The 27772-nt window shown below is 39.4% G+C and overlaps 1 protein-coding gene across 8 annotated transcripts in view; it reads right to left on the reverse strand.

The window, feature by feature from the left end:
- rgs3a (regulator of G protein signaling 3a) overlaps window positions 1-27772 on the reverse strand; it is an 83175-nt gene that overhangs the window by 31127 nt on the left and 24276 nt on the right. For 5 of the 8 annotated variants that reach the window (XM_061293321.1, XM_061293320.1, XM_061293319.1 and 2 more), the window contains 6 exons: window positions 26912-26951; window positions 26325-26644; window positions 26166-26243; window positions 25845-25956; window positions 23031-23074; window positions 13395-13529 (listed from right to left, as the gene is read on the reverse strand). In XM_061293321.1, coding sequence (XP_061149305.1) covers window positions 13395-13529; window positions 23031-23074; window positions 25845-25956; window positions 26166-26243; window positions 26325-26644; window positions 26912-26951 — 729 coding nt within the window. Of the gene's footprint in view, window positions 1-3983; window positions 4144-6056; window positions 6191-13394; window positions 13530-19538; window positions 19695-23030; window positions 23075-25844; window positions 25957-26165; window positions 26244-26324; window positions 26645-26911; window positions 26952-27772 lie in introns of those variants that run through there. The other 3 variants (XM_061293325.1, XM_061293324.1, XM_061293326.1) reach the window with 3 other exon arrangements.

Consider the following 27772-nt stretch of genomic DNA (forward strand, 5'->3'; position numbering starts at 1 on the left):
GTGCTGCCTCCAAATGTTACAACTCCACCTATGAACTGTCATCCAACTTCTTTCCCTTTAAATTATAGCGAGGCACCTCCAGTGTTGCCTTTAATTTCCTGTGGATGTTTCTGAGTGAAGCACAGTAAAGTACAGTAAGACGCATCACCACCAGCCCTCCTTTCACTTTACTTACAGCAACATTGATGCTTTAATGTAGCCACATGCCAAATCTGTGCACAGTCTCAATAAATCTGACTCAACTCAATTAGGAAAGCAGTTCAAAATACAGCCCGCTGCCAAACATACGCTCTCCTTCCACTTCCTCTCGGCCATTGCAGTTGCAACCGTGAAGTCCCTCCCATACTCCACTTCCATGACTCCCAGGTGGATTAGCACAAAACTAAGTTGGTTATCATGAATTTGGTTTTGTGATCAGTATAGAGGTTTTTGGACCCAACAGACCGAGTGTCTGAACCAGGATGAGCAGACAAACTTATAAAAAAAAAAAAGTTTTAGTGGCAGAAGTTGAATTGCTGGTCCAGTAGCCGAGGGTTCAAATAAGGGTGTCAAGTGCTACTTTGAGTTCTCACAAAAAGATCATGAGACATGTTCATGGAATGCCAAGTTGGAAAGACCCCTGGGGCAGATGACAGTCGAGTTTTTTTTTTTTTTTTCAAAAAAATATGTTTTATTTTTTTTAAATCAGAGTTGAAAGTGCTATTTTGCCAGATGGCGACCGAAGTGGGGTCATGTGACCATCCAAGGTTTACCCAGTTGGAAGGACCGTTGAGACAAGTGAGACTCCCTGGCGGGTCTGTCAATCCAGTGGATGACGATTTAAATCAATGTTCAAGGTACTACTCCATCAAATTCTGTTGAATGGTGTAAAAAAAAAAACAGTGACTCCCTCTGATGGTATTTCACCCAAAGAACAGTTGACTCAGACAGACCCAATTGATTGGTGAGGCAATAAATTGGATCTAAACCAAGTTGAGGGTCTTACATTGGTAAATGGCATTAGAAGAAGACTCTCTCAGCTTGAGACTAAACATGACCAAGTCCAACTAGAAGTACTTTTGGGTAGGTGGTGCCAGACAAGCTAGGGATAGCTGAGACATTCAAAATATTGGAATTAAGTCTTTTAGTAGGACAGCGGATCGAAGATTGTGCTGCTCAAGAATTCGGTGGCAAATAATGTCAGAAATGGGATCTTAAAGCGAAATACCAACCCTTGTTATAGTTAAATGAAAGTATACGGCAACATCACGTCACACTTCTGTAAATTGCTCCAATCACTTGAAACTAACATCATCCCAAGCCATGTATACAGTAAATACAGCATGTTCTCCTACTGTGTATAAATATACCACAGGGTGTGTTGACATGGATTGTTCAGTCCATGTCAACAACAATCTGCACTCTGGTGATTTGAGAGCCATTACCGCCGTATGCAATAGCAATAACGCGCTATGGAGGGGCTGTATAGATGATCCATATAGCGGATCCATCTCGGAATAGACTTATTATATGCACAGCGATGCACCGGCCTCTTTTGCCCCTTGATTTTCACGGACAGAAGAGCGATGAGGCAATCACCATCATTTATCCATCTCGGGCGTCCATTTGGATCGTGCTCAGTGGGAAGAATACGACGGGCAACGGAAGCAGGGTGCAAGAGAACAAGTGGTGAACGGGTCGATGGATCAATAAAAACAAGGAGCTGCTACCATTATTGAAGACTGACATCATAGTTTATAGGAGGGATGTATTTCATAAGCATTATATGTTTGCCGAAGATTTGTCATTCCATCACCGTAAAAGTTTGGGGTGGAGGGGTCCAAGTGGTGTTGGTGTGGTCCAGTGATGCAAAAGCATTATTGATAGACACTGAAGGTTCACTGTGAGAATGCCAATGACGTAACTTGGCTTAGCTACGTGACGCCAAGCAGCTGAGGACAATGTGACCACTGAGTGCGTCTGGAAAAGGCCCTCTTAGAAAGAGAGCTCCGCATGTACACAAAATGCGTGTGTGCTTTCAATGAAGAAGGCTTTTGAATCCATCGCATTGATTTCCGGTGTGACATCAAACTGGTCTTCTTTTCATTACTGTCACAATGTTGACAGGATTTTACAGGTTATACAATTGGTCATGGGCGGCAGTAGAGCTGGTTAGCACGTCCACCTCACAGTTCAGCGAGTTCGATTCCACCTCCGGCCCTCCCTGTTTGCATGTTCTCCCTGTGCCTATGTTGGTTTTCCCCAGGAACTCCGGTTTCCTCCCACATCCCAAAAACATGCACGGTATGCTGATTGAGCCCTCCCATAGGTATGAGTGCAAGAGCGGATGGTTGTTCGTCTCTGTGTGCCCTGCGATTAGGTGGCGACCAGTTCAGGGTGGCTGGGAAAGGCTCCAGCATGTCCGCGACCCCGTGGGGACAAGTGGTACAGATAATGGATGATGGATGGACAATTGATCATACATGGGCATGTAATGTTGACTGCCTCTATCTTAAATGGTGTCATCAAGCATGGTTTACTTGCATAAAATGTAGGCTCCCAGGCCTGCTTTTACTGGTTAAGAAATTTTCATTCATTCATTCATCTTCTGTACTACTTATTCTCACGAGAGACCCGGGTGTGATAGCGGCGATTGGCAGTCTTTGGGTAGCAGGATGGGTACAACCTGAACTGGTTACCTGCCAATCGCAGGGCACATAGACAACCAAGCCTACGAGAAGATAAAAACTTTATTTTGGGTTAATTAGAGGCTCTTTGACTCCCCTTTAACGTGAATTAAAAATCTGATTAGTTAATTTTGAACACAGCCATATCCCAGTTATATTCCCTTCTGCAACCACATTATTTCTGTTGTTTATTTTCACTTTCCATCTTGAAATGGTATTAAGAAATCTCAATTGAGTAACACGTTACTGTTGGGAAACTTGGTCAATTTTTTACATATAAAAAAAACCTGGCACTTGAAACGGGGTGTGTAGATCGCCCCGTCTCCTGGCTTTGGGGTAGGAATTTGCAAAAAACTTTTATTCCACATGCCAGCAGGTGGTACTTGCTGCCATATGACTCTGGAAATAAAGGGCTGGATTGACTTGCAAAGTACAATAAACCTGACAAAATGGGTCAAATCGAGAAGGAACATCTTTTCTTTGTGTGTGACAAATAGGGACTAACAGAAGGCTCCGAATCGTAACGTTCCAAGGTTAGCACGTAACAAACGGCTCATTTGTTCAAGCGAGCCAGGCGAAGCTGATAAATCACACTGCGTGCGTGCATGCGTGTGTATGTACAACGGACAGTGTCTCCTATCGATCAAGGACAAGCGGAAGATGAAGGGAGGACACATCTCAGCTGCAAACATCTCATCGAAAACATAGCTTTGCCATCCATTAGTTGTCTATGCACACCACAAGCAACAAACACACCCTTTGCGAGTTGTCTGCGCCTCTTCAAATAAGAGAATAATCCCCATAATTCCCCTGGTGAGGATACTAGAAAGGCAATTACACCCAAGTGTGCTTCCTCTCCGTTTTCTCCTTCCACTCGCTTGGTTGGCTTTCTGTCTCTCTCGTGTCTCTACCACCCTGTGACATGTTTTAGAGTGTTTTTAATGGCTCTCTCTTAAACAGCTTCATTGTCCCTCGCAGTGCCAGATGGTCTAAATCCAGTGTCACTTGCAGCCTGAGCTGGGATGTAAACAGTTATGAGGGCTAACAAATCTTGTTTATCTCGAAATGAGGAAGAAATATTTGTATTATGCTAAAAAAACAAAAAAAGTAGAGAAGAAGAAGACAAGAGGAGTGATTACATGATACAAGTCTTTTCATAAAATAAGTAATAAGCCTTTATTGCTTTTTCCTTATCTTTTCTGCACATCTGTCCGGTCATATGAACAAACCACTCCCTGCCCGGCAGGGGCAAGACAACACTTTTTCCTCTTGCTCAGACAAGATAAAAAACGTTCATTCAAAGGACACCCTTCCTACCTGGTGAGTGGAAGTCGTCCCAAGTTTTGCAGCCGCTAAAAGGTCATGAAAAGCGCTCGGCACGTCCCCATTCAAGTGCCCTACTTCCTTTTCTGTCAAAGTGAGCGTGGAGGTTCGGCTGTAGCTGCGTGCGATTGTGTCAGTGTGGGCTCCTCAGAGAGAGAAGAGGATGGAGAGAAGAGGATGAGGAGGGGGGGGAGCAAGGAATTAGAGGGAGGGGAGAGCGTGTGCCTGCGAGGCAAAGAAGGTGGACTCTTGAGTCTTGGTAACGAGAAGAGACAGTTGAGCACCGAGTAGAGAATGCGTGTGCGTTGTTTTTTATGTTTGGATGCCAACTGGTCTATAATGAACTCAATGGACGCATCGCTAAGGACCATATCATTACATCCATTGGAGGATTCTTTATCTATATATCATCAATGTTTAATAGCCTTACATTACCAGCGCTGGTATTTCATTTTTATCTGCAGGAAGGTTGCATTGTTTTACTGGGATATATAAAGGGCCAATTAAGAAAAAGTGAATTCAATTTGAGTTCCTTGCATTCTTGTAGTAAATGTCAATAACTTAGTGAAATTAAAAGAGTAGGCATTAAATAATTAATCCATCCAATTTCCATTCATCCATCCATCTGTTCATCCATCAGTCCGTCCGTCCATCCATCCATCCATCCATCCATCCATCCATCCATCCATCCATCCATCCATCCATCCATCCATCCATCCATCCATCCATCCATCCATATGTCATCTGTTCACTAAATGTTAATCTTACAGTAATAAAGTAGAATAATAGATTTAGCTCAGAATTTGGCGCAACAAAATGTGATGTAGAAGTTATTTAAAAAAAATTAAGTCATATCTTTTGAGAATAGTCAGAATATTGTGAGACCCTAACATTTTTATACAATGTGGTGAGAAGTTATAAAGTCCTCCTGGTTTTAGCAGAATTTTCAGGAAAAAGTCACAGTAACCAAGTCATAATCTCATGAAAATGAATTAACTTAAATTTGTGTCCTACCAAAGAAGCCAGAATGATAATAATTGTAGTTTTGCAAGAATAAAGTCGTATTATAAACGGAAAAATGCATAATCTTAAGCGAATACTTCATATTTCCTGAATAAGATCACAAGAAAGAATAAAACTGTAATACTCACAATAATAAAAATAATATTGTCATATATTAAATTATGCAGGACAAATGCAAATTCTTGTGAACTGTCACAATATTTTGGGAAAAATATATCCATCAAGGATAATGGTAATAATGGCAATATTGTAATATGACTATAACCATAAACCAGATGAGTATGATGACTTGATTGCTTTTCTGTTACATAAAAACATGTTACAATACAGTCTAGTAAACGTCTCCTTCTTCCTCAAGCTGGCATCTGAGCCATGGTGCATATGCATTGCGCAACTATTTATGGAAATGTCTGTAACCTGTAATTGCACTGAGTCATAGGTTGCCACCATATACTTGACACGAATGAGCCATTCTGCTCCAATGTAAACAAAGCAGCAATCATCAACAGTGCTTTTCAAATAATAAGCCAGGACACATTTTTTACTATGCCAAATTAGTTTTGGAAATATAGGAGACATATAAGAGTCAAGAGTGAACCACTACACTACCCATAGCTTTATATTTCCTGCATATGGCACAATTTTGCAATATTTACAATTTATACACTCAGAAATTAACTGTTGGATAAATCCTGCAAGAAATTCCAACAAATTGAAATCTAGTTTTCTATTAGTTGCATTATTTGTTTTTTTGTAGAAGGAAAAAAAAAACTCACAGGAACAAGCGCTCCTTCTGTGTCCAGTGACTCTGCACTTGTAATTTTCACTCACAATTATTTATCAGGGCAAACAACGACAATAACACTGACAAGTACTAAATGAACGCATGATCCAGAAGGGAGCAACAAAAACCTAAGAAGCTGAAACGCATTGATCTCTTAAAAAAAAAAAAAAGTTGCAGCTTTCACACACATTATAGTCCCATTCACTGGAATAACATAGTTTTATCATCGTTACACCGACACAGAAGGTATAAGACATTACCTTCGACACAGGCATCTGGGCGCACAGTTGGCTGACGTGCAAAGGAGATACACACACACACACACACTGATGTGCAGTTAATCCAGTGTCCCTGTTGTGTGCATGCTGTCCTTTTCTGATGTGCTTTTTGTCTTGTTGGGTTGTCCGGCTCAGGCGTGGGGATCGGTACCAATGTGTGCACAAGCGATAGTGAGAGAGCGAGACGGTGCGGTAAAGCTTGGTGTGTGTGTGTGTGTGTGTGTGTGTTTGGGGGGGGTCCGTGAAGGACGGAGCAGAGGAAATGAATAAAAGAAGAACAGATGAGGCTGAGGTGAGCGGGGGATGCTTAAGCATCTTGTCAACACAACGAGAGTGAAGGTTATTAAAAGATCAAATGCTCAAAGTAACTCTCCCGAGAGCAAAGCATCCAAGTGTCCTTCCCTCAGTCACCCTGTCGGCGAGCTATTTTTAGAAGTTGGAAATCAAAACCGTGATTTTCAAAACCCACCGAAGAGCAGGATGTTACGCTCGCCCACGAGAAACACATGTTGTCAAGAGTGAGACCCCGACCCGAGGGTGAGGCACGCAAGCTCTCCATCAGACCTTATCTAATCGTATCATGTGCTTGCATACGAGGGGCTATTTTAAATTCGTCAATTACACAGTGCATGCTTTTGTTCCCCGCAAAGTCAGACTGAAAGACATCTGATGCCATAAAAGTGATTATTGTTATTAAATTGTTTTTTTTTCTTCCAGCACGTTACACTGCCCTGTGAATTAATGTCAACATGTTTTTGATGACAGGAGAACTGCTAAAGTGCAAACACACGAGATTGAAGAACACAGTCGACCAGTTTGTTCAGGTTAAAAAAAAGTGAGGGTTTTTTTCAGCTCCCAGAATTAATGGAATAGATTAAATAGATATGCTTCAAGGTCAAACTATTGCCAAGAACCTCATCAACTGTACATGTGTTTTAAAGTAGCATTCTAAAATTGTTAAAAAGTGTTAAAGAAATAAAAAAGAAATTAATCAATGGGTTGTAAGAAACAGTTAACCAGAATTAAAATGAAGTAAAGTAAAACTACTCACATGAGCAGAGGCATGGAGTTTAAAAAAATCAGGAGGGTAAAAAAAATCTGTCCAATTTAAAACAATCCAAGCCAAAGTGATTCACTAAAATGTTTGAATATGTCTAAAATCAATTTTTAAATATGATCAAAGATAACCTGTTCTCAGGTAACACCTCTGTCAATATTAGAACATTCAAATATTTGAAACTTCCGAGAGTCATACAAGTGCAAAAATAAGTCAAACACTGCAAAGTAAAAACACATTAATATAAAATTACTCTTCCTCTGATGATGCCTGAAAGAGGCCTAGCTAGTTTTAGGAAAACTAAAATGTTATCCAATTTAAAAAAGGTCAAATCTGTTAACATGTTTTAAAAATCTAAAAGGTTCTATGGTTACCATCACGGTTTTTATCCATACTATCCCTGGCAGCCTCCTTTCCTAAAAACAACCAAAAGTTGAAGTCTCACAAGATTTGCTGAAGTCTGGTATGAAATGCTGACCTTCTTACGCAACGTATTTGTATTTAAATGTTACGTTCTACTGAACTAGCACAAATTCAATTATTCCAGCTCAACAGCATGTTTGCACGGCTTCATGTTTTTCCAGGGTGAAGAATGCATGTAATTAGAATTGAAAGTGGACCGATCTTGTGCTCAGTAACGCCCTCTCGGGGTCGAGCCCAGACGTCCCTGCTCCGAACCCACTCGGCTCTGTTACACAACACACTTAAAGTCGGGCTAAAATAAAGTTAAACGCCAGCCCACCGAAGGGAGGCCATTAATGTTTAAAGACGGTCGGGGGAATTAATCCACTGCTGGGTAACATAACATTTCTGCACTGGGTTTTCTGTGTGCGTGCGTGTGTGTGTGCACGAGCATATTTAGGAAAAGCTAAACAGGACGAGAGACTAAGTGGGCCAAACGAGCAGGGAGAAGATGTCTGAGGAGATACTGTATGCGCTCCAAGCAATAGGAGGTGAACAAGAGACAAAACATTGAGGGATAATTTTGTCAATTACTAAAGAAACTTCCAGTGTATGTAACCGCTGACATGTTTTTGCTAGGACAGAAACACGTTGAGTTTGGTCTCACATACAAGCTGAATTCATAACAATGGGTTACATATAAACCTTGAGCTAATTTCAGATGATTTGTATTCAGATGATTTGTATTCCTGTTTTGATTTTTAATTACTGCTATTAGCTTATTTAGCAGATCTGCCAGGAGTCACTGGTGCGGCAGAATGAATTGGATTGAAGCATTTAATCATGCCGCACAAACTGCTTCTTCCTTTGGGCCCTGTTTTGGTAGGCAGCCCCTGGGTGCATCATCATTTTGGTGTCTGGGCAAGTCTAGTATAGCATGTTTGTGGATTTCATAGGTGATGCGGCTGCTGCGTGTCATGGCACATTTTGCAAAAATGGTGACAAAAAGTAGACTAAATTTTAGACTACCTAAAAGCATGTCTAAGTTGTGGCGCAGGTGACACATATATGAATAATTTCATGCCAAATAGTTTTGCATTATTGTTTTCATGAAATTAGTTATCTAATATATGTATAATATATATAATATAAATCTAATATACCGTAATTTTCGGACTATAAGTCGCGTTTTTTTTCATAGTTGGGTGGGGGGGGGGCGACTTATACTCAGTAGCGACTTATATACATATATATGTTTTTTTTCACTTTTTTGGGCATTTTATGCCTGGTGCGACTTATACTCCGGTGCAACTTATAGTCCGAAGATTACGGTATGTATAAGTTTTTATTCATTGCTCATCATATTTTTATCTAAAACATACGTTTTGTTTTTATGTAATATTTTAGTACTTTTATGTTTGTATTTTTTATACAGATTTTGCCTTTTTATAGTACTTAAGCAGTTTTCATCTCATCTTGTATCCCCACTGCATAAACATTATCGCGGTGTGAGGACTCTGGGGAGAAGAGCGGACTGCTTTCTCGGACATTTGTCTTCTTAATGAGCGCCATAAAACAAAAGTGGCCACGCCAGTATATAAACAACTCTGATGGATTGAATGCAAAATGAGAAAAGTTCTGCACTGCTGCTTCAGTGAACAAATGCTTTGGTCTTTTTTTTTGTAATGGCCAACTTATGAAGTCAAACTCAATAGTATGTAGTAGGACAAGATTTGACCAGTTTGGGATTTTAAACCTGTTTTTACTCTGATAAAAATCTTAAACACAAATGATCTATTCTCAGTTAAACCAATGGAAAGACCTACATAAAATGAAAAGCACATTTTTTGAAGTAGCATTTTAACATTTATATCCGTCACAAAAGTGGAACCTCAAGATAACCATTATAAAGTAAAATCAAAATAAAATCAAACTACCCACCAAAACATTTTTTTTGGGGTGGTGTTTACCATTTCTCAATTAATATATATTACAAAAGAGATGGAACATCTCGTCACTCCATGTAATCATGCAGAGTGTTAATATAGTTGCAAAGAAATGTGCATTCAAGTATTAACATGAAAGCATTTTTTTTTTTGCAGCAGCAGCAGCCGCTCCTCAGCAAAAATGTAAATCTAAACCTTGCATCCCCAAAAATAGCATGCAGAGGGGGAAAGACGAGTGAAGCTAAGCCAAATGCAATTCACCCATGTCTAATTAAAGACAATGAGCAGGAATGTCTGTCTGCAGGAGGGAGGCAAAAGACACTAAGAGGCATGCAAATTACATATTTATTGAGTAGAACAGATGTTTCTAGGGGTTTAATTATTATTTATGTTTCTATCTAATAAATAGCGGCACAAAGCCAAATAGAGGACGCCTGTAGTGAGCAGCAGCAGAAGCACACCTCAACAAAAATAAATTAATCGGAATGATGTAAATAGGATTTTGGTTCATTTCCAGAATAGTAATCATATAAATATTCAAAATAAAAATAAAAAACTCCTCTTATCCGGTTATATATAGTATGCACAGAGACACTTCAGAGCCGTCAAGATAAGAAGTGTTAAGTTACATCCGTGGAAATCCTCTCTCAAGCATTACTCAATACAGATTTAAGTTTCATATATTAGTAATGCAAAGGCTCCTCACGCCAGTTATTGATGACAACAACCACCTTGCAAAATAGAAATTAACAGAATGAGTGGAAGGCGGTCTCCAAGTGTCACAGCGACCAACCTTCCTCATTCATGAGTGGAGATAGTCTTGCAGTTCATTATAAACCTATTTTGCACTCCAGTGAGTCCCACCTGCTCTGAATTTAAAAGGAATAAGAGGTGGTGTTTTGACTAATCAGGAATCAAGTCTGCTCTGTTCACACCCACACCGGCGCAAACACACGTTTTTAAATATGCCCGTTCTACAAAAACAGTAAAAGACTTCCACCCCTATTACTGTTAGATTTCACTTTGTACTAGAGTTACACAGGGCATTCAAAAGAATCCACACATTTCTGGCAAGTAGGTAGAATTTTACAACAAAAACCAACGGCAGATGACCCCATGGAGTGGAGGCTTTCTCCCTCTGATAGTGCATGTGAATTGCATAGTGCTAAAGTTGACAGAACATTAAACAATTTGCCCCTAAGGTAGTGAGTACAAAAGCAATCAAAAGTGAACTAATTTGCAGAGCTGTTCAATATGATTAAGCAAACAGTTCCTCGCCCTGGGGACACTACACATTTAGATCAAATGAGTTGTTTCAGGAAAAAAGAGGAGAGAATAATCAAAATGAATGATTGTATATGAGAACGGGCATATGATCAATAAAATATTTATTCTTATAAACACATAATATTGTGTATACATTTTGTTGTGCATTTTGGTTTTGTTTATGTGACAAGGACAGTGTACATCAATTAACATTTCTGTAGATGCACCAGACTTACAAACACTAATGCTGTTTTTTTTTTTCCCCTCAAAGCATCATTTGGTGAATGTTATTTTCACACCGACGTGCTCGGCCAATAACGTGCGATACAAACAAAGTTAAAAGGAGTGAAACACTTCTAATATCGGAGAGCAGATGGCTAAAGTGTGTGAAGAAGGATGCATGTCGTCTACGCTGTGAGCTGGCGCATCCAAACGGATGTATGTTTAGCAGAGGAAGCAAAGGTGAAGTTAACGGAAATTGAATGAGCAAATCAATGGACATTGTCGACTGTTTACATACGACAATACTTATTTTAAGGCCAGTGTTTCCTGCCATGGCGTCGTAGTGTGCTACAAGACAATTTTAGGGGTACAAAGGTACCAATCTAATTTCACTTAATTTGTTGGAAAATAATTATTAATTATAATATAATTATAAGTAATTATTTGTTCACTCATGGCTTCCTGCGAGTATGTCAATGTTGTGTTGAATCAAACAAGACTAGATTTTAGATTGATAAAGTCGACTGAGAGATTATTTGTGTTCAGTAGTCATACTTTTTGTGACATTTTATTTTGTTGGGAGATATAAACCGGCCGCCTCTGCACAATTAAGGTTGAAAAACAGCGCAATAGGCCGCCTGTCAATATATGATCGATTTACACAGCTTAACATGTTTGCCTGGCTGCCAAGCACACACTTTGTGCGCTGTTTGTGTTAGTGCTTCCCAGCCTGTTGGACCTAAATGAGTCCCTTTCTGGGGAAAAGAACATGAACAGCCTCTGAGCCCCATTAGCTCGTCTACCAAATGCCAAACTGGACTCGCCCTGGCAGGAAAAGTAAGTAGCGCCTGTTTCTACATCCACCACTCTACCAAGATAAATAATACTCGTATACATAATAATAATAATGATAACAATAATAATACTACTAATAATAATAGAAACATTTATTCATGAGGGCTTTTCTGAGCAGTATGCTATTTTATAGGAGTTCAGAGCTATTTGCACCTCACGGGAATAAGGTTACAGTGTTCAGTGAAAAAGCAGACCAGAGGTGCATGCTCCTCTCTTTCATGTGTTAATAATGTGAAGCGATTCATGTTTGGCGTTAACCACCTCTGTGATAAGTGCCCCCATTGTATCAACTGATGAAAATCATTTGTGGTGAAAGGAGGCGTGAGCACTGGGAATGTCACGCAATTTGATTATCAGTAAGTGAAACTGTTCTGCGTTTTACCAAGTAAACTAAACCAAAGAGAATCTCGAGACAGTGGCTTGTGCTCACATTTTTGCCCGATGATGTCAGATATTGTTTGTACAAAGCCGCCATCAGCTGATGCAGTTTCAGCTAATTTAGCCAAAGATGAATTTGATATGACTTCAAGAAGAGATGGAAGCGCAAAGCACTATACTTTGTAGTACAAAGGAAGAATTAAATGACAAGTAGCTTTTCATCTACCGAGAGCAGAAATCCTCGATTAAAAGTCATAGAGGTCTAGTTCTGGTCAATCCTTTCAAGTAGAGCCATAAAATGCACAGTATGTTTCACTACCTAATACTTTTACACAATATTTTTTCATGCATAATGTTATGATAGGTACCAAATTTCATCTGTTGTCAAGGGCAATTATTTTTCTAACTTTCCACATGGCACTACTAAGTGCGTTTTCAGGGGTCATGTTCGGAGCCTCTGGAATACATACTGCACATTTTCAGCGGGAGAATGAATTGTGATTCCAAGTAGACCATTGCCCAAGTTATACTTCTGGATAAAAGTCAGTGGCTTTAAAAAAAAAGGAAAAAAAATGCTGATTTAAGTCACAAATGATGACTAAGCCCTGACAAATTTAACCTCTATTCATTCAATACATCCAAAATAGTTTGGAAATAAGACAGAATGTCAAGATGTTCCTCTAGTCCAACCCTTCACTGTTTTCTATGAAGCCAACATCACATTTCCACTTTCTTCTTTTTTTCACCACTTACTGTACCTGCCTCACACACACCCAATTACTCCACTCACAAAGCTGCTTTGCATATGATTTGCTGAGGAATTATAATGCATGTGATTGGTTGGTGTATTTTCTGCTTGCATATATTAACTACCTCAGGTTAGACCGCAAACATCGGTGCAAACCATCTAATAATAATGGGATTGTACGGGAGCGGATTTGGACTGCAGTCTACCGATTGCGGACCTTTGGCCTAAAGAGGAAACACCACAGCTCGGGTCAAATCCGAGAAAAGAAAAAGACAGGAAAGAAGCAAAAAAAGAAGATGAACGCAGGCCGCGTCACTCATTAAGATAACATGAGCGTGTGCATGCAAATATATGCACATGCAGATGTTCAGATATTTAGGCCCGAAATGAGGGGGGAGACCACTCATTGGACGTGCCAATGAGGGTTCAGCCAAGAGTGTCCATACCTGGTCAAAATGTTGAACGGCGGGCTCCCTCCTCTGAAGCTGGAGCTGCTTGTCGATGTTGTCCTTGAGGCACTGGCACACGCGATGCTTCTGCTCGGACGAGTACGCTTCCAGGCTGAGCAGGCAGTCGCACTTCTGAGGGTGGAGGGACAAAGAGAGAGAGACGATGGCGAGAGGTGAGCAACAAGACGGGCGGAGGAATAAGATGGCACGCGACTTTGAAATAACCAATCTTGGGAATTCAATCTGTCTCAGCATTTAAGTCAAAATTGACTGACTGTATTTTATAGCTGCTATCAAAGTGAGTTGGTGGGGTAAGATTAAGGACTGGAACAAAAAAATTAGGTAATTCTGTATTCACACCGGAGTGCAAATATTTTACATTAATAAAGAAGCAACTTCATTTTTTTTTGTTAATTCTCAGCAAAACAATACCCCGGAAGTTTTACAATTCCAACTGCCATCATGCATAACGTCACGTGAGACTTCAATTTGGCCATCCGTCATTCATTCTGGGCGTAGTTTGCTTTTACTTTGGCTTTCTGGGGGCTTCTCATTATTGAAAAACAAGCAGCGTCAACGACATGAGAATAAGTACAGACATGAGCTTTTGTTTATCTTTTCATGTGCCAGTTAAGAATGTTGAGGTGCAGGTTTGACTCGCTAACTGCAATGCAAATATTGCTTATTTCATATCCCATCGTATTCCCATTTGGGCTCACTTTTTATGACACAGCCGCTTGGGTAGAATCTTTGGCAAAATGTGCAAGCATTAGTGAAATTAGATCATGGCCGAAGCGCACTTGAAACAGAATTTGATATGTGGGACCAACAAATCAATAAAGCTCTGCTGGGAAAATGCATGAATCTACGTATTCGACAATCAGTGGTCAAGACAGGGGAGCTGGTGGTCTGAGAGCTTTTCATCCACAAGGGGTTCACTTCTTTTGTGGTTGACATCATGAAACATGTATTGGCTTAAAATGAAATCTGTAATGATGTCATGGCTTTATTTTGCTTCGACCATGCTACCAAAAGTGCCATTTAGCTTCGGTTTGCAGCGCATTGAAAATGCCTTGCAGGCAGCTCAATCTCTCTTTAAGTACGGGCCTTAACGGGAATAATGTCAAACAGAAGAAGACACCGTTTAAAAGTTGTTGTTTATTTGTGCACATGTCCCCTCAGTGTTCCGCTTCTGGCAAAAACATTAGAGTCTTGACATTTTTGGATATAATTTGGGATATGAATAGCACGGATCTTTGTTGTTCCAATTTGTGCAAGCCCTCCTGAGATCAACTTCAGGGTTATATCTCCACGCTCACTGCCCCGCTTAGTAGAAAATCACAATGCCTTTGCTTTATTTTCATGTTCCCCCGACAACATGGGAATCATCCCGGCCTGCCTGGTTGCTCCCTGTCTTTTTCAATCATCCTCAATGTCTCATCTAAGAGGTTATTCACAAAGTGGAACACACAGCGGGCAAAATCCACAAAAAGAATATGACTGCGTGAAAACAAAAGGATCTATTGTGGAGGTCAAACGTGTTAAAACAGACAACAGAAAGCAAAGCATTTATGATATTATAGCAACGTGATGAATTAGCGGCGTCGGCAAAGCAGACAGAGAGATCAGTGTCAATGTTCTATGAAATCCATCATTGAGAGCCAGTTTAAGACTGTCATGGCACACAGGAGGCTGGTAAATGCGGATCACCCACGCAAGCACATGCACTGTATGGTAGATTCATCACTTCTTGGATGTCAGGTTGCTAATAAAACCTTGATCTGATACGTTATGATGTCATCAAATGAGATTATAACTACGAGAGAAGGGCTTTGCAGGGAGATCGCTAATTATAATAAATAAATTTAAAAAACAGTTCTCAGGAGCAAGTATTTGATGCACATGCACCAGTTGCTATATATTGTTAATCACAGCAATAGATTGATTGAATTCGAATGGTGGCTGTAGTTCAGTGCCCAGCTCCTTGTTTGTAACCCCAGCACCAGTCCGAGAGCTCCGCATGAGAAGCTAATGGGTCAAAATCCAATGAATGGTCGCTGGTAGCTGCCATCGAGGTTCTAAAAATAAAGGCAGCATAATCAGATTGATGAAAGTCCTGCCTGTTTGAGGGCCTTCTCCCGAGCCATCTGGCGGATGAGTTTTCAGCATGTCACTGGCGCTCACCTAGCATGACTCAGCGCTGATTAGAATGCTTTTGCTCTCCTATAAACATTTAGGTCACAAATAAGACAGCTGTACGGTGTTTGATATTATGTCAGTTGTGTGCCTTCAGGAAACGCTCGTTAAATGCCCTTGTTTGCTTTCTTGACAACGGCCGGAGGAGTCGATCGATACCAATTTCAGTCTTGGTGGTAAACAGGCCGAGCCGGAGCCAGAAACCGATACACTGCAAGTCAAAACTGTTTTCAACCTAATTTTTAGTTGTCTGAAATGGGCTTGCCTTCTTTTTTTTTGCTTGAAGAACATCTTTAAATCGGGAGATATTGTCAGAGTGTGACAAAATCCGGGCATGAAATCAGCAGACTCTTCCCAAATTAATAAAAAAATAAATGAGAAGAAAGACGTTTGAGAGGCTGCAAATGCACCAGCAACAACATTAAAGGACATTCATAGATCTTTGCTAAGTCCAGGCTATGTCCTCCAAGCAATAACCATCTACTGTGCCATGAAGGTTTGTCTGCTAATTTTAAACAACTTAAGAGCTTTGGAAATGTGTTAGCTATGGTAAATTAAAAGCATACAAATCATTTGAATGGCATGCACTGTGGAAATCTTGTTAAAAAGATAACTGAACAAAGGTTTTGTTTGTTTTTAAACCTGTTTTGTTCTGCTGCTGGGCCATGCAGAATGAGGATCTATATACAGTTTTATGCCAGAACAATTTTTCTGTGCAACAGTGGAGTTTCATATTCTACCACTCTGGTTATTTGTAATACGATGGCTATTTATTAAAAAATTGCAGTGAAACAAAACACCATGACAGGACAGGCCATGACAGGATAGGGCAGGGCAGGGCAGGGTAGGACCGGATCGGATAGGGTAGGATAGGGACAAGAGTCGTGTATTGTAATTAGGGCGTGACCTCACACCAAACACTCTACTTGGTATGTGTCTATTGGTACATGCTAGTGAACTGACACCATCCCGCATACACAAAATATGTTCAAAGAAGGCTGGAGTTGCTGTGCAGGCATGACGAGGACACAGGACCACACACTGCCCAGCCGAGGACCCCACTAAGCAGAAGCCTGGGTGGTCCTTACCGGCACCACCAAAATACCCAAGACCTAAGGGGATTTATTCCAAAATAATGATTTGGAACTCGTGGCAGCAATCTTCTCTCAAGGTAATAACCATAAAAATACACTGTCAACAAGGTCTTCAAAATTAACGATGAGATAAGATTAAAATCAACCAGGAAGAACACGCAAGAGGCCGACAGAAAATTAAAGGAGCTGGCGGAAATTCTGCAAATCACTGGCCGCGATAGACAAACGCTGCATGTTTGCATTCTTCCTCAATGTGTCTTCAGAGAAAATCTCAAATGGAAAAAAAAAAAAAAACACTGCAAATGCTTGGCGAAAAAACAACACATGGTCACACGAAGAGGCGTCATTGCCCATTAGTCACAGCATGATGACTTGTCGCTCCGTCACAATTGGTTTAGTTACAGCGCACCACCATCCCATTGCCTCATAGTCACACAGCAAAGACCACTTGGCATACCACAGCATATAAACAAAAATGTAATACGCTCTTTGGCTGCTTGCAGAGAGACGCAGCACGATATTTAATGTGTCTTGGAAGTATGCCACTCAACGGGTTTAAGGGGATTCTACTTAAGTGTCATATTAACACGAGCTAATGATGGTAAAGCAGCTAGTGGCCTCTTGAACCTCTTAATAATATCACCAGATGTTGTCTTGCGCTTCAGTCAGGATCACGTACTTATCATTTTCTCTATTGCGAAAGAAAGATAGCAATTGGTTTTGAGGTGAATGATGTTCAAGCCATGAAGTCACGTCACTTAGTACGTATCTTGATATTTTACAATTTTGAGCCCATCGTTTATTCATTTTTTTAAAGATAAATGTTCTTGGTTCTATCGATGGCTCTATCGATTTTGGAGGAACACAAGATGGATGAAGAAGGAGAGATCAAAAGTCAAAAGTAATTTATGGGATCATCTCTACACAAATCAGTTTTCAAATTGGCTTGAGCTAACCATCACTTAAAATTGTTTTACGTTGTAGCAAGAGCTAGGAATTCAGCTCTTTCTGGATCAGAAATGGCCAAGTTTGGTCTTTTTGATTCATCTTGTTGAAAACCTCAGCCTGGATCAATTTTTAATACTATCACGTTCGCCTAGGCAGGAAACATCTGATACCAAATCAGAAAATTGACCAACCACTGTACACGATCACAGCACATATGATTCGATCTTGTCCAGGGATTCATGTTCATTAATCGTAACTGCCTACCCCGACATGACACAAGGACGAAGAAGCTTCTACCTCTATTGATTCTGTATTAGCGACACACGAGAGCTCAGGTAGTGGAGATCCAATTTAAAACCTTTTAAGATGATCAATGTCATCATTCTACAGTTTGGGTTATTCTTTTCAACCAATTTGTTTCAAGATTTCAAGCATGATAGTTCCACATTAAAGCAAGTTTCATACTGATTTGAGAAAAATAGCGGATAAAGGTTTGAGCGTAAAATCCCAAATAACTTCAATGAGCAGCTGATGGAGAAAAACAAAGCAGTTCCCCCAAACAATTTCCATAGCAGAGCACAGAATGTAATTTGCCTCCATGTCTTTCCCACACTCTTTCATCTATTTTGAGTTTGTTTGTCGGCCTTTCGATTTCATGGCTGTTTTGTGGTTGGCCTAAAAATGAAGCATGTACACTGGAATGTTTGGCCCTGGGCCCTTCCTATAGACGTCATCGGGGCTGATTAGCACATGATTGGCCCCGCTGGGATTCTGCTATTTCAGTTGTTGCATCTGATCAATGATATTATTTTTTAACGCTACTTAGTATCATAACCATTCATTCAGTTCACATGATTGTGCCAGTGAGAATGAACCCTTTTTCTTATTCACTGACGTTTTTTTTTTTTACATTGTTCAAAAATACCATTTGTTAAGTAATAAAGGCCACATACATTCCTTAAAACTTCCATCGTTGTCTCCAGCACAGATGCCAGAAAGCGTGTGCTGGATGTAGCAAAGCATCCCTCAAATAAATGTTCCATTTACTGTAGCGAGGGACAGTACGTGTATGTGCTGTTGGTTGGTTGGTTATTTAATTTTCTAATCACATTTTGAAAGTTGCTATTTTCTCAGTTAGTAGTATTACTTAAGAAGGGAGAGTCTCAAAACCTAGTAAAGAGTGTGCCAAGGAGACCATATTTTATTTATGTATTCATCTTTACTTGAGGAATTTTCAATTTTTGTCACTACTGTCTACTTGCATCAGGGCAAAATGAGGAAGTGACCTATTTTTCTCAGACAAGGACTATTCATTCACAAAGTACATGAATTAACTCGCTGGATGATTTCCTACTAAAATGTCCAACAGCTATATAATAGAATATTTCATTATAATGAGTTTTTATTTAGTTATGTTGTGAGGTATTTTTTTTAAGTTTTTAAAGCAAGTTTGTTGGTGTGTTAGTTTTAATTTGTTTATATTTTTTCCAAAATTCTTCATTTAAGTTAGGTTTTCCATTAGTGTTAAGTTGCTAATATAGTAAACGGCAATTCCGGAATGACTGTTCGACCTTCTTTCTTCTCTACAGCCATACGTACAATAATATTAAAATAAATACATTTAAAATAAACCCCGAAGGCTGATGTATGAAAATAATTCCATGAAAATGAAGGACATTTTTCACTGTGTTGTAAAATGTAAAATGCAGTTTTAGTTCATTATCTATATTTTTTAAAGCAGATTTTATTTTATTCCATTGACGAAAAAAATGTGAGTTGTTATTTAGTTCATTTTTATTAACTTTTATATAACCATGCTAGCCACAGGGGGTTAGGCATACAACACATCTATCTAATACACACTTGATCCAAACATCCTTATATCTCCATGAATTCCACTTACATCTGCAGTGTCAGACAGCAGGTGTTGCTCGAGAGAACTGCCCTCCCTGGTCAGCCACTTCTTGGGCACGGTGCGGTCAGCCAAGTTTCCCATGACCACTTGCTCTAACAAGTCGGTGATGACCCTCCCACTTTGGACGCTGCTCGCAAATGCGACAGACGCCTTATCTCACCGTTTTCACCGTGATTTACAGACACGGCCCCTATCTCTGCTTCCTCTCCTCTTGCGTCACTGACACACTTACACACACTTGACTTTCCAGAGACCACCCCAATGTCTTCCCGTAGATGCACACACATTTTTCTTTCGCATGCAAATCTGGGTTAGATCTGTTCCGTTTTGAGCGGTTGCTAAAATAAGGTGACCTCCTGCATAGCACATAAAAGAAAAATGAAGGTGAACAGAACAAATTCAGGAGGGGATCGCTCCTGTTCCCGTTCTGTTTTATTGGCCAGGTAACACGTTTTTGTAGTGAGACACTTATTGTAAAAACGATGTGTCAATTTCAAGCCAGTCGGTTAAAGAGCACAAAGAGAAACACAAACATTCACTTTCACACCATCAAACACAAGATGCCCAAAATTCAATATTTACCGTAATTTTCGGACTATAAGTCGCACCGGAGTATAAGTCGCACCAGCCATAAAATGCCCAAAAAAGTGAAAAAAAAAACATATATATGTATATAAGTCGGTCCTGAGTATAAGTCGCGCCCCCCCCCCCCCCCCCCCCACCCAAACTATGAAAAAAAACGCGACTTATAGTCCGAAAATTACGGTATGTCAAACCTTTTCTTCTTACGCCCACTTTGACATTCTTCAAATAACATTAATGACACTAAAACCAAATTATTGGTTTCGGTAAAGAAATGCAAAACATATTGTTTGAATTTATTTTTATCATTTTGTATTGATTGTTTGATTTAAAAAAGGAGCTAGGGGTTGAGAAGAAACTTATTGTCTTCTTTGCCAGCCTGTACATTGCAGGCAAACAACAGTCTCAATGATTTATTTTTAGTCAAGTCAAGTCAAGTTTATTTGTATAGCCCTAAATCACAAGCAGTCTCAAAGGGCTTCACATAGACAAAAATTATTCTCAAAGCACCCCCTGATCTTAAGCTCCCAAAAGGACAAAGAAAAACTCAAAAAACTCCTGCCAGAGGAAAATGAGAAACCTTGAGAAGAGACCACAGATGAAAGGATCCCCCTTTCAGGATCACCAGGTTTAGTCCATGCAGCAAGCCACTAAGAACAGACTGTGGGCCGCAAATGGCCCCGAGCTGTAGTTTGGACACCCCTCATCTATTTGGAGTGCATTAAGCACAAGCTTTGCTGAAATCAAAGAGCTAAATCTTTACTCATGTGTATGGTTGTGTTTTTGCGTGTGCGACTTCTGCAGGCAATCGAATTAACAAGTGAGCAATTACATTACAAACACCTTCTAAGGTGAAGGGTCACAGCAACTCGAGCGCTTTAAACTTTCATCTTTGTCCCCGCCATATGAGCCAAATGGCTCAACAGGCTGTCTATTTAAGGACCCTGTCTCGTTCTATCTCTAGACATATTTGCCTCACGCGGGTTTGCTTCACACACCATCTGTCAGCGCCTCTTGTAAAGATTCTGTCATCGCTCGGAGATTAACAAACACTACAAAGGATAAAAGAGGTCCTTCTCAAACCACAGTTAGGATAAAGGCACTATCCTACTGTCCTTGCATATTGAAAGGGGAAAAAGGTATTTTGAAAAACAACAGTTATATATCAAATTTGGCAACAAATCCTTGAATGCCTTGCGAATGATCCTCTAAAGGAGTTTTTATTCAGCAATTTCGGAAAAAGGTTTGTAACTGTACTTTTGCTGCTGCCAATCTTGACCAGCTCTGTCTTTTAATCTCAATGGGTACAATCTGGTTAAATAAATGGTAGATTAAAAAAAAGATCTATCATGGTTTGAAAACACTTTAAAAGCACGCCGTATGGCAGTCTTTTAAAATTAGAACAATCTTCCATAACAACAGTTTCAAGTACATGTATCATAAATATATTATGAATAGTGACTGCAAAGCTCAGATCTCGCAGAGCATTTTAAAGCACAATCTGACAATTTGACCAGCTTCAAAGCCATTTGTGTGGTACTCCGGCTTGTAAATAGAACTGTGCGGCCATAGAAACCCATTTCGTATCCTAGCAAACATTTTCCATTACTTTCTAATAATTATATTCCTGGAGGGTACCATGAAAGTAGGTTAGTGTATTTCCTCCACTCTAATTGACAACATGCCTCTCAATTCATCAAGTCGTCTGTACCGCTTGAATAAATAAACACCTTACCGCAACTGTGAAGCATATTTTAAACATCAATTATTTATTTGCAACCAAATGTGAAAAATTTAATATGATTAAAAACATTTTTAAACAATTATGACCTTCTTTTCTAATACTCACGTTGCCTTGAATAAACACTACAAAAAACGTATGACATTTTTCTTGCCTAAAAACATGGTTCTCCTTCACATTATTTTTTTATTATTATTGCAGTACCTTATGGCACCAAATAAAATTTGTTGTGTTTTTAACCTAGGATGTCAGACAGATATCAATGTGAGATATTCCCATTTTTAATTGACAGGTTGTCACTTTATGCTTTAGCATCACTCGCATTAGTGTTCAATTCGCACTTGCGTTGGTCCTGATGCCTCTTTTCTTCGAAGTTTCTGCTTGTTTCAAAAATATATCATTATTTCCAGTCATGCTAGCGTCTGGGAGGGGGGGCATTCCGGAGGCAACATTCCAGTTCCAGAATGTTACATGAACATGTCTAATGAAATTGTGCCACTGGGCTGCTCCAACTCTCCTGCTCTCCCATGCGGTCCTACGTAAGACTTTTCTATTTATATATTCTTTCCTAATTGGATGGAGTGAAAGCTATGTAGCCACTTCCTTCCTCTTTTTCCATCCAGTGCGACAGATAGCAAGACTCCTCTTGTTCTGTCTGGAATCCCCAAAATGGAGGGGGGGGTCTTTAAAACATTTATAAGCTGCTAATGAGGCTGTGCAGAATTTTGTGCTGTGTACGTCTGCAGCAGTAAATGTTGAAGGGAGTTATACTGCAATAAAACACTTTTCCGTACAAAAAAGATCCATTTGCATAATCTTGGAAAATAAATCCGCACAAAAAAGCATTCAATGAGTTACTTGCAGCTAATGACAATGCCAGTTTTTTTTTCTTTCAAACGATGACTACAACAACTACTTGCATATTCTCGACGTACCCTATTTGACTTCTTTTTGACACGCAGTGCACATGTTTTGAAATTGACGGTGGCGCAAGAGGAAAAAGCATTTTCATTAGAGCTCTCTGCTAATCTGCGTGTCTCAGCTATAATGTGATTAACTGCCAACTCTAGAGTCAGAGTCACAGACATGCATGCACACACACTCATACACACGCACACACACACACACACACACACACTGGGAAATGAGAGTCTTACCTCGGTCATGTGAATAAGGTAGAATCGTAGTTCTTCGGCATAATCTGTATGAGAAAAAACATCACTTTAATTACCGCCATTCTGTATTTTCCTTCGAATCGAGGATTACATTCTAAAAGACGCTTTAACCTCAATTAATTGCTGGCTGTGTTGTAGAAATGCCTCATCTAATATAGAAACTTCACTTTGCGACTCAGAAAGAAAAGCCAACTAGCTGCAGTTTGTCATGTTTTTCGACAAGCAGAACAGTGGTATGAAAAAAATGACGCCCTCAGCTCCAGTAAAATCATTCAAATAAGTGACTACCCTTCAGTAAATTCCCGGGCCTTAAATAAGAAAAAAAAAAGATGAGACCTCAAATAAATTAATTCAAATAAACACCACCTACTAACTGCACTTACCAAAAAGAACAACCCCGGCCGGCACGAGGAATGAACAAGAAAAGGTCACACCACTATTATACAAGACCTCCACTGAAATAAATGAAGTAAGCATCTGAGACTCACTGCTGATGTGTAAATACAGACCAACAGCCTCTATAAAGAAATAAAGAACAAAAGGTAGCATTACCTTTACACAAGCACTTGTCAAGAAAATTATAAAAGTCTCCTCACAAATAAATCAATTGAAATAAATTGGTAGTCTCTGAATTTGAGTAAATTCCCCTCTCCTCAGTGACTATATGATTGAATAAAGAAGAAAAGAAAGCTCTACCATCACACAAATATTCATCAGAAAAATATGAAAGCTTCCCCATTAATAAATCAATTACATTAAGCAACAACTGGCATTCCCTGTCATTGAATAAAAATTAGATCCCAGCCTCTATATCGAGAAGATGAAAAAGAAAAAATAGCTCATTTTCTGAAATAAATACAGGAGGCCCGTCCATAAGTTAATTCAGCCAAACAACAGGTACACCCATTCATCCGTACTATGCAAATAAATAGGCAGTGACGACAACAGCCAGCAGAGGTCACTATTGGATATTTTTACCAGCTGCTTTACAGATTTGTCCCTCATAGTTTGGTTGGCTAATTTGGCTTCATAAGGGGGGCAAAATATGAGATACACCAACAATTATAATTAGATGCACAATTGGCTGGGGATTTATTGTCATGGCAACACTGTCAAAAGAAAAGTTCATGGACAGCTGATCATTGTTGCCTGCAGGTTGTGCCTGACCCTTGTTGTTTCCCACGCTCTTTAACATGTAAGTATCATGTAGGCAGAAACACTGCACAGCTGATGTATTGAACTTGGCTGGATTTTTTTTTTGTACACACAAACACGGCATTAACACACACACACACGTCATAAACAAAACGTTGAAACAAACACAGTCCCCCACTGGCGCCTCTTTCCTGACTGACGCTGCTGAAGCAAAAAAAAAAAAAACACAATAAAAACAGACAGGCAGGCAGCAGGGCGGAGATGTGTGTCTGTAACTGTGTCCGCTTATGACAACACACACATGCACACACGCACACAAAAACAATGCACAAGCAATCCTGAAAGTGTCCCCTGATGACCTCAGATTAGGGGACAAGTGACAGAAGTGACATAATTTATTTGGGGATATTTTGTCTCTAGTGCACCACATTGCTTGTAGCAAGAAAAATAAACTCTACCCAACAATTCTATTGACTTCTATTTGAGTTAACTTAAACTGGATGTCATTTTATTCTTTTTCATTCCATTTCATTTTAGTTTCATTATTATTTTATTGTCATTATTATATGCCATTCTTGCAATTATTTAGATTTTTTTTTATCTGCAATCAACAAATCATGTTAACTATTTTATTATTTTACATTAGTTATTGAATTACATTTTATCTCAAGTTTATTTATTAAATGAGTTTAAACCAACAAAAGTAATATTTGGCTTGCAATGAACACAATAATATTTCATTTTCAACAAGCACATGTTATTCATTTGAACAAAAAAAAAAATGCTATTTATTTTAAATAATTGTATTTAATGTTTTTTCTTCATCAAGAAGTAGTTTCCTGTTTTTTATGCAAGATTTTCAAACAAGGTCTCCACACCTCTTTGCCTCTACTTAGTCCAATAGAAAATCATGCACCAAAGATTTTGGACAGTGTGACACTCATAATCAGGACTTGTGACGAGTCAAAACAATAGAGAACAAAATAACACAATGGTGTTCAATATTATTCATGTGAAACAATGTGCTGCTTGAGGTGGGGGGCCACAAATACATTACTGACCACCCTGTGTGTCTATACTCAAGCCAAATATTTAGAGTGAGTCATGACATGAGGTGCACTACGAAGTGCACTGGCACAGGAGATGACTGTTTACTGGGGACTGGAATGGAAAGACAAAGCAGCAGGAACTCAGCGGGGATGTTGCTCCCTAAATATCCCAGGTCAAAGGAGGTTTTATTCCTAAATGTGATGTTTGCTTTTGCCATTCAACATGTCTCAAAAACACTTAAACAAATGAAGACTTTGTTTTGATGTTCTCATGGACGCTAGTGGAGACTTGGTCAGAGACATCGGAACAATCTGAACCAATCAGGGGATGCTTTGAGAATAATTGTCTTTTTTTTTTTTTTTTTGTACATGTAAAGCCCTTTGCGACTGCTTCTGATTTAGGGCTATATGAATAAACTTGACTTGACTTGATACAAGTGCCTTTCATGTCCACTTTTTGATTGTCTCATTTAGAGAGATATGGAACCTTTTTCTGAATTTTGTTATTCACTCATTATATGGAAACTGTAATTTCCAACTAGATGTCCACCGTCATATTTCCCAGCATGCACTTAAACACATTCAGACGTACCATCCTGTAGTCGCAGGTGTCGAAGGTACAAAGGGCTCTGGAGGACGTTACACTTGCCGGGCTCGTCTTCTCTCGTGACCAACATCAAGTCTGTGTAGACGAACACGGTAACCTGCAAAAGATAATGAAATGAGAGAGCAATCAGGAGAATAATAAATATTCTGTGCACGTAAAATAAGATAATATATATTAAAAAAAGAGGTAGTGGGTGAATTCTATTTAGTATTATTATTATTATTACACTTTATATTATTAGTACTTTCTTGAGGAATTTTTTTTCTTTTTATAAAATGGCATCTAACAGAAACAGGTTGGACTAACCTTGAGGGAGTGATGCTTGCTCTCATGTAAAATCATCTCCTCTGTTACGATGAGAGCTCGACTGCACAGGTCCAGAGGCTGCTTAGAACACATAGGTTGCTTTTATTAGAATTATTATAGCAAATGTAAATTATTGTCATGGACACAAAAATGACTCACCTGAACAAATATGGGGAAAATTAGGATTTTGGGCGCCGAAGAGACATATCCGTAGTTACCATGAGGGACGTGAGAGCGGACAATGGTGCAGTTTTGGTAGTTGGCAAAGTTGGCACTCTGCTGAGGGTAGTTGGGCACGCCGGTACCGGTGGAGGTGTTTTTGGATGTCTTGCTATTGTTGGAGCGACGCAGGAAGCCAGTGCGACTGGAGAAAGGACCACCTCCGCTTGGACCGGATGACAAGGTTCCAACGCCACCAGCGGAACCAGCGGCCGGGTTTGAGGCCCCAGAGGTTTGCCGCGTGCTGTACAACCGGCTGGCTACAAGACAAGATGATAAAGATGACAATAAATTCAGAGTGAAAAATGTTCATTTGATTAGAATAGTGACAAAAGCATATTTGATTAAATCTTTCACACTCTAAGCAATTAAATGAGGTGCTGCTGGTTAGCCTATCTCAATTTTCACAGCTTCATCTTTCTGAGTGTGTATTTTTCTACACACGTTTGGTCTTAGTTTACAGACTACTTCAATTAAGCTGTTTCATTCTAAACTAATTAAAAGAAATAAAAACACATCTGTCTTACCTAACGTTCCTTGATCCTCCTGATAAACTGGCCTCAAGATCTGAAAGCAGACAAAAATGGTACATTACACTCGTTTCACACTAAAATAAAATCACTAATGTGGGATTTCATCATAACATGACATGTAGTGTAAATGTTGTCATGTCGTCACTTTGCGGAGAGATAACATGAAAGCATTGTGTTAGTGTTGCCAGCAGTCCTTTCAAAGTAAATTTAGCCTGCACATGTAGACAATGGTAACTACTTAAATGCTTAATGCTTGGTATTGTACAATGAACCTATGATTATCATTCATTCTTATTCTCTGAATCATCTCCTGTTTGACTTTGAGTCAAATGTGTAATCACACAGAGACATTTTTACACGATCCACTTCAGCTCAATGAGACACAAGGGGGTGATTTGATGATTATAAAGTAGTTATGGGTATTAAAAAAATGTTAGGCTGGTTAGTTGCTCTCGCACAAAAATGTGTTAGTAATGTGTAATTAGACTGTTATTAACTAAGGAACTCATTTGAAACTCATTGCTTTTGAAAACAAGTTTTCTTTATTGATGCAACCACTAGATGCAACCATCAGTACATAGTGTACACAATTCTGGAAATATCCCCATGTGTCATCCATGAACTGTTGCATTAAACATGGTCAAAATAATCAGGATACCTGTGCGATAAATGATGCAATTAAAAAACATATGCTTTGTTGACCAGATGTCTTTGTATGGCCGGACATTAAGATGTGTGCTTTATTGTCGTCTGACGGCACTTCCTGCGTTCACAATAAAAGGAACATTGAAGGAAGCCCTTGTGTAAAGTCACTATCAATTAGCACCAGGGATGAAGGGTAGGGAGACATATCTA

The sequence above is a fragment of the Syngnathus typhle genome, linkage group LG12 (assembly GCF_033458585.1).
Source record: "Syngnathus typhle isolate RoL2023-S1 ecotype Sweden linkage group LG12, RoL_Styp_1.0, whole genome shotgun sequence".
In the NCBI taxonomy this organism is placed as follows: Eukaryota; Metazoa; Chordata; class Actinopteri; order Syngnathiformes; family Syngnathidae; genus Syngnathus; species Syngnathus typhle.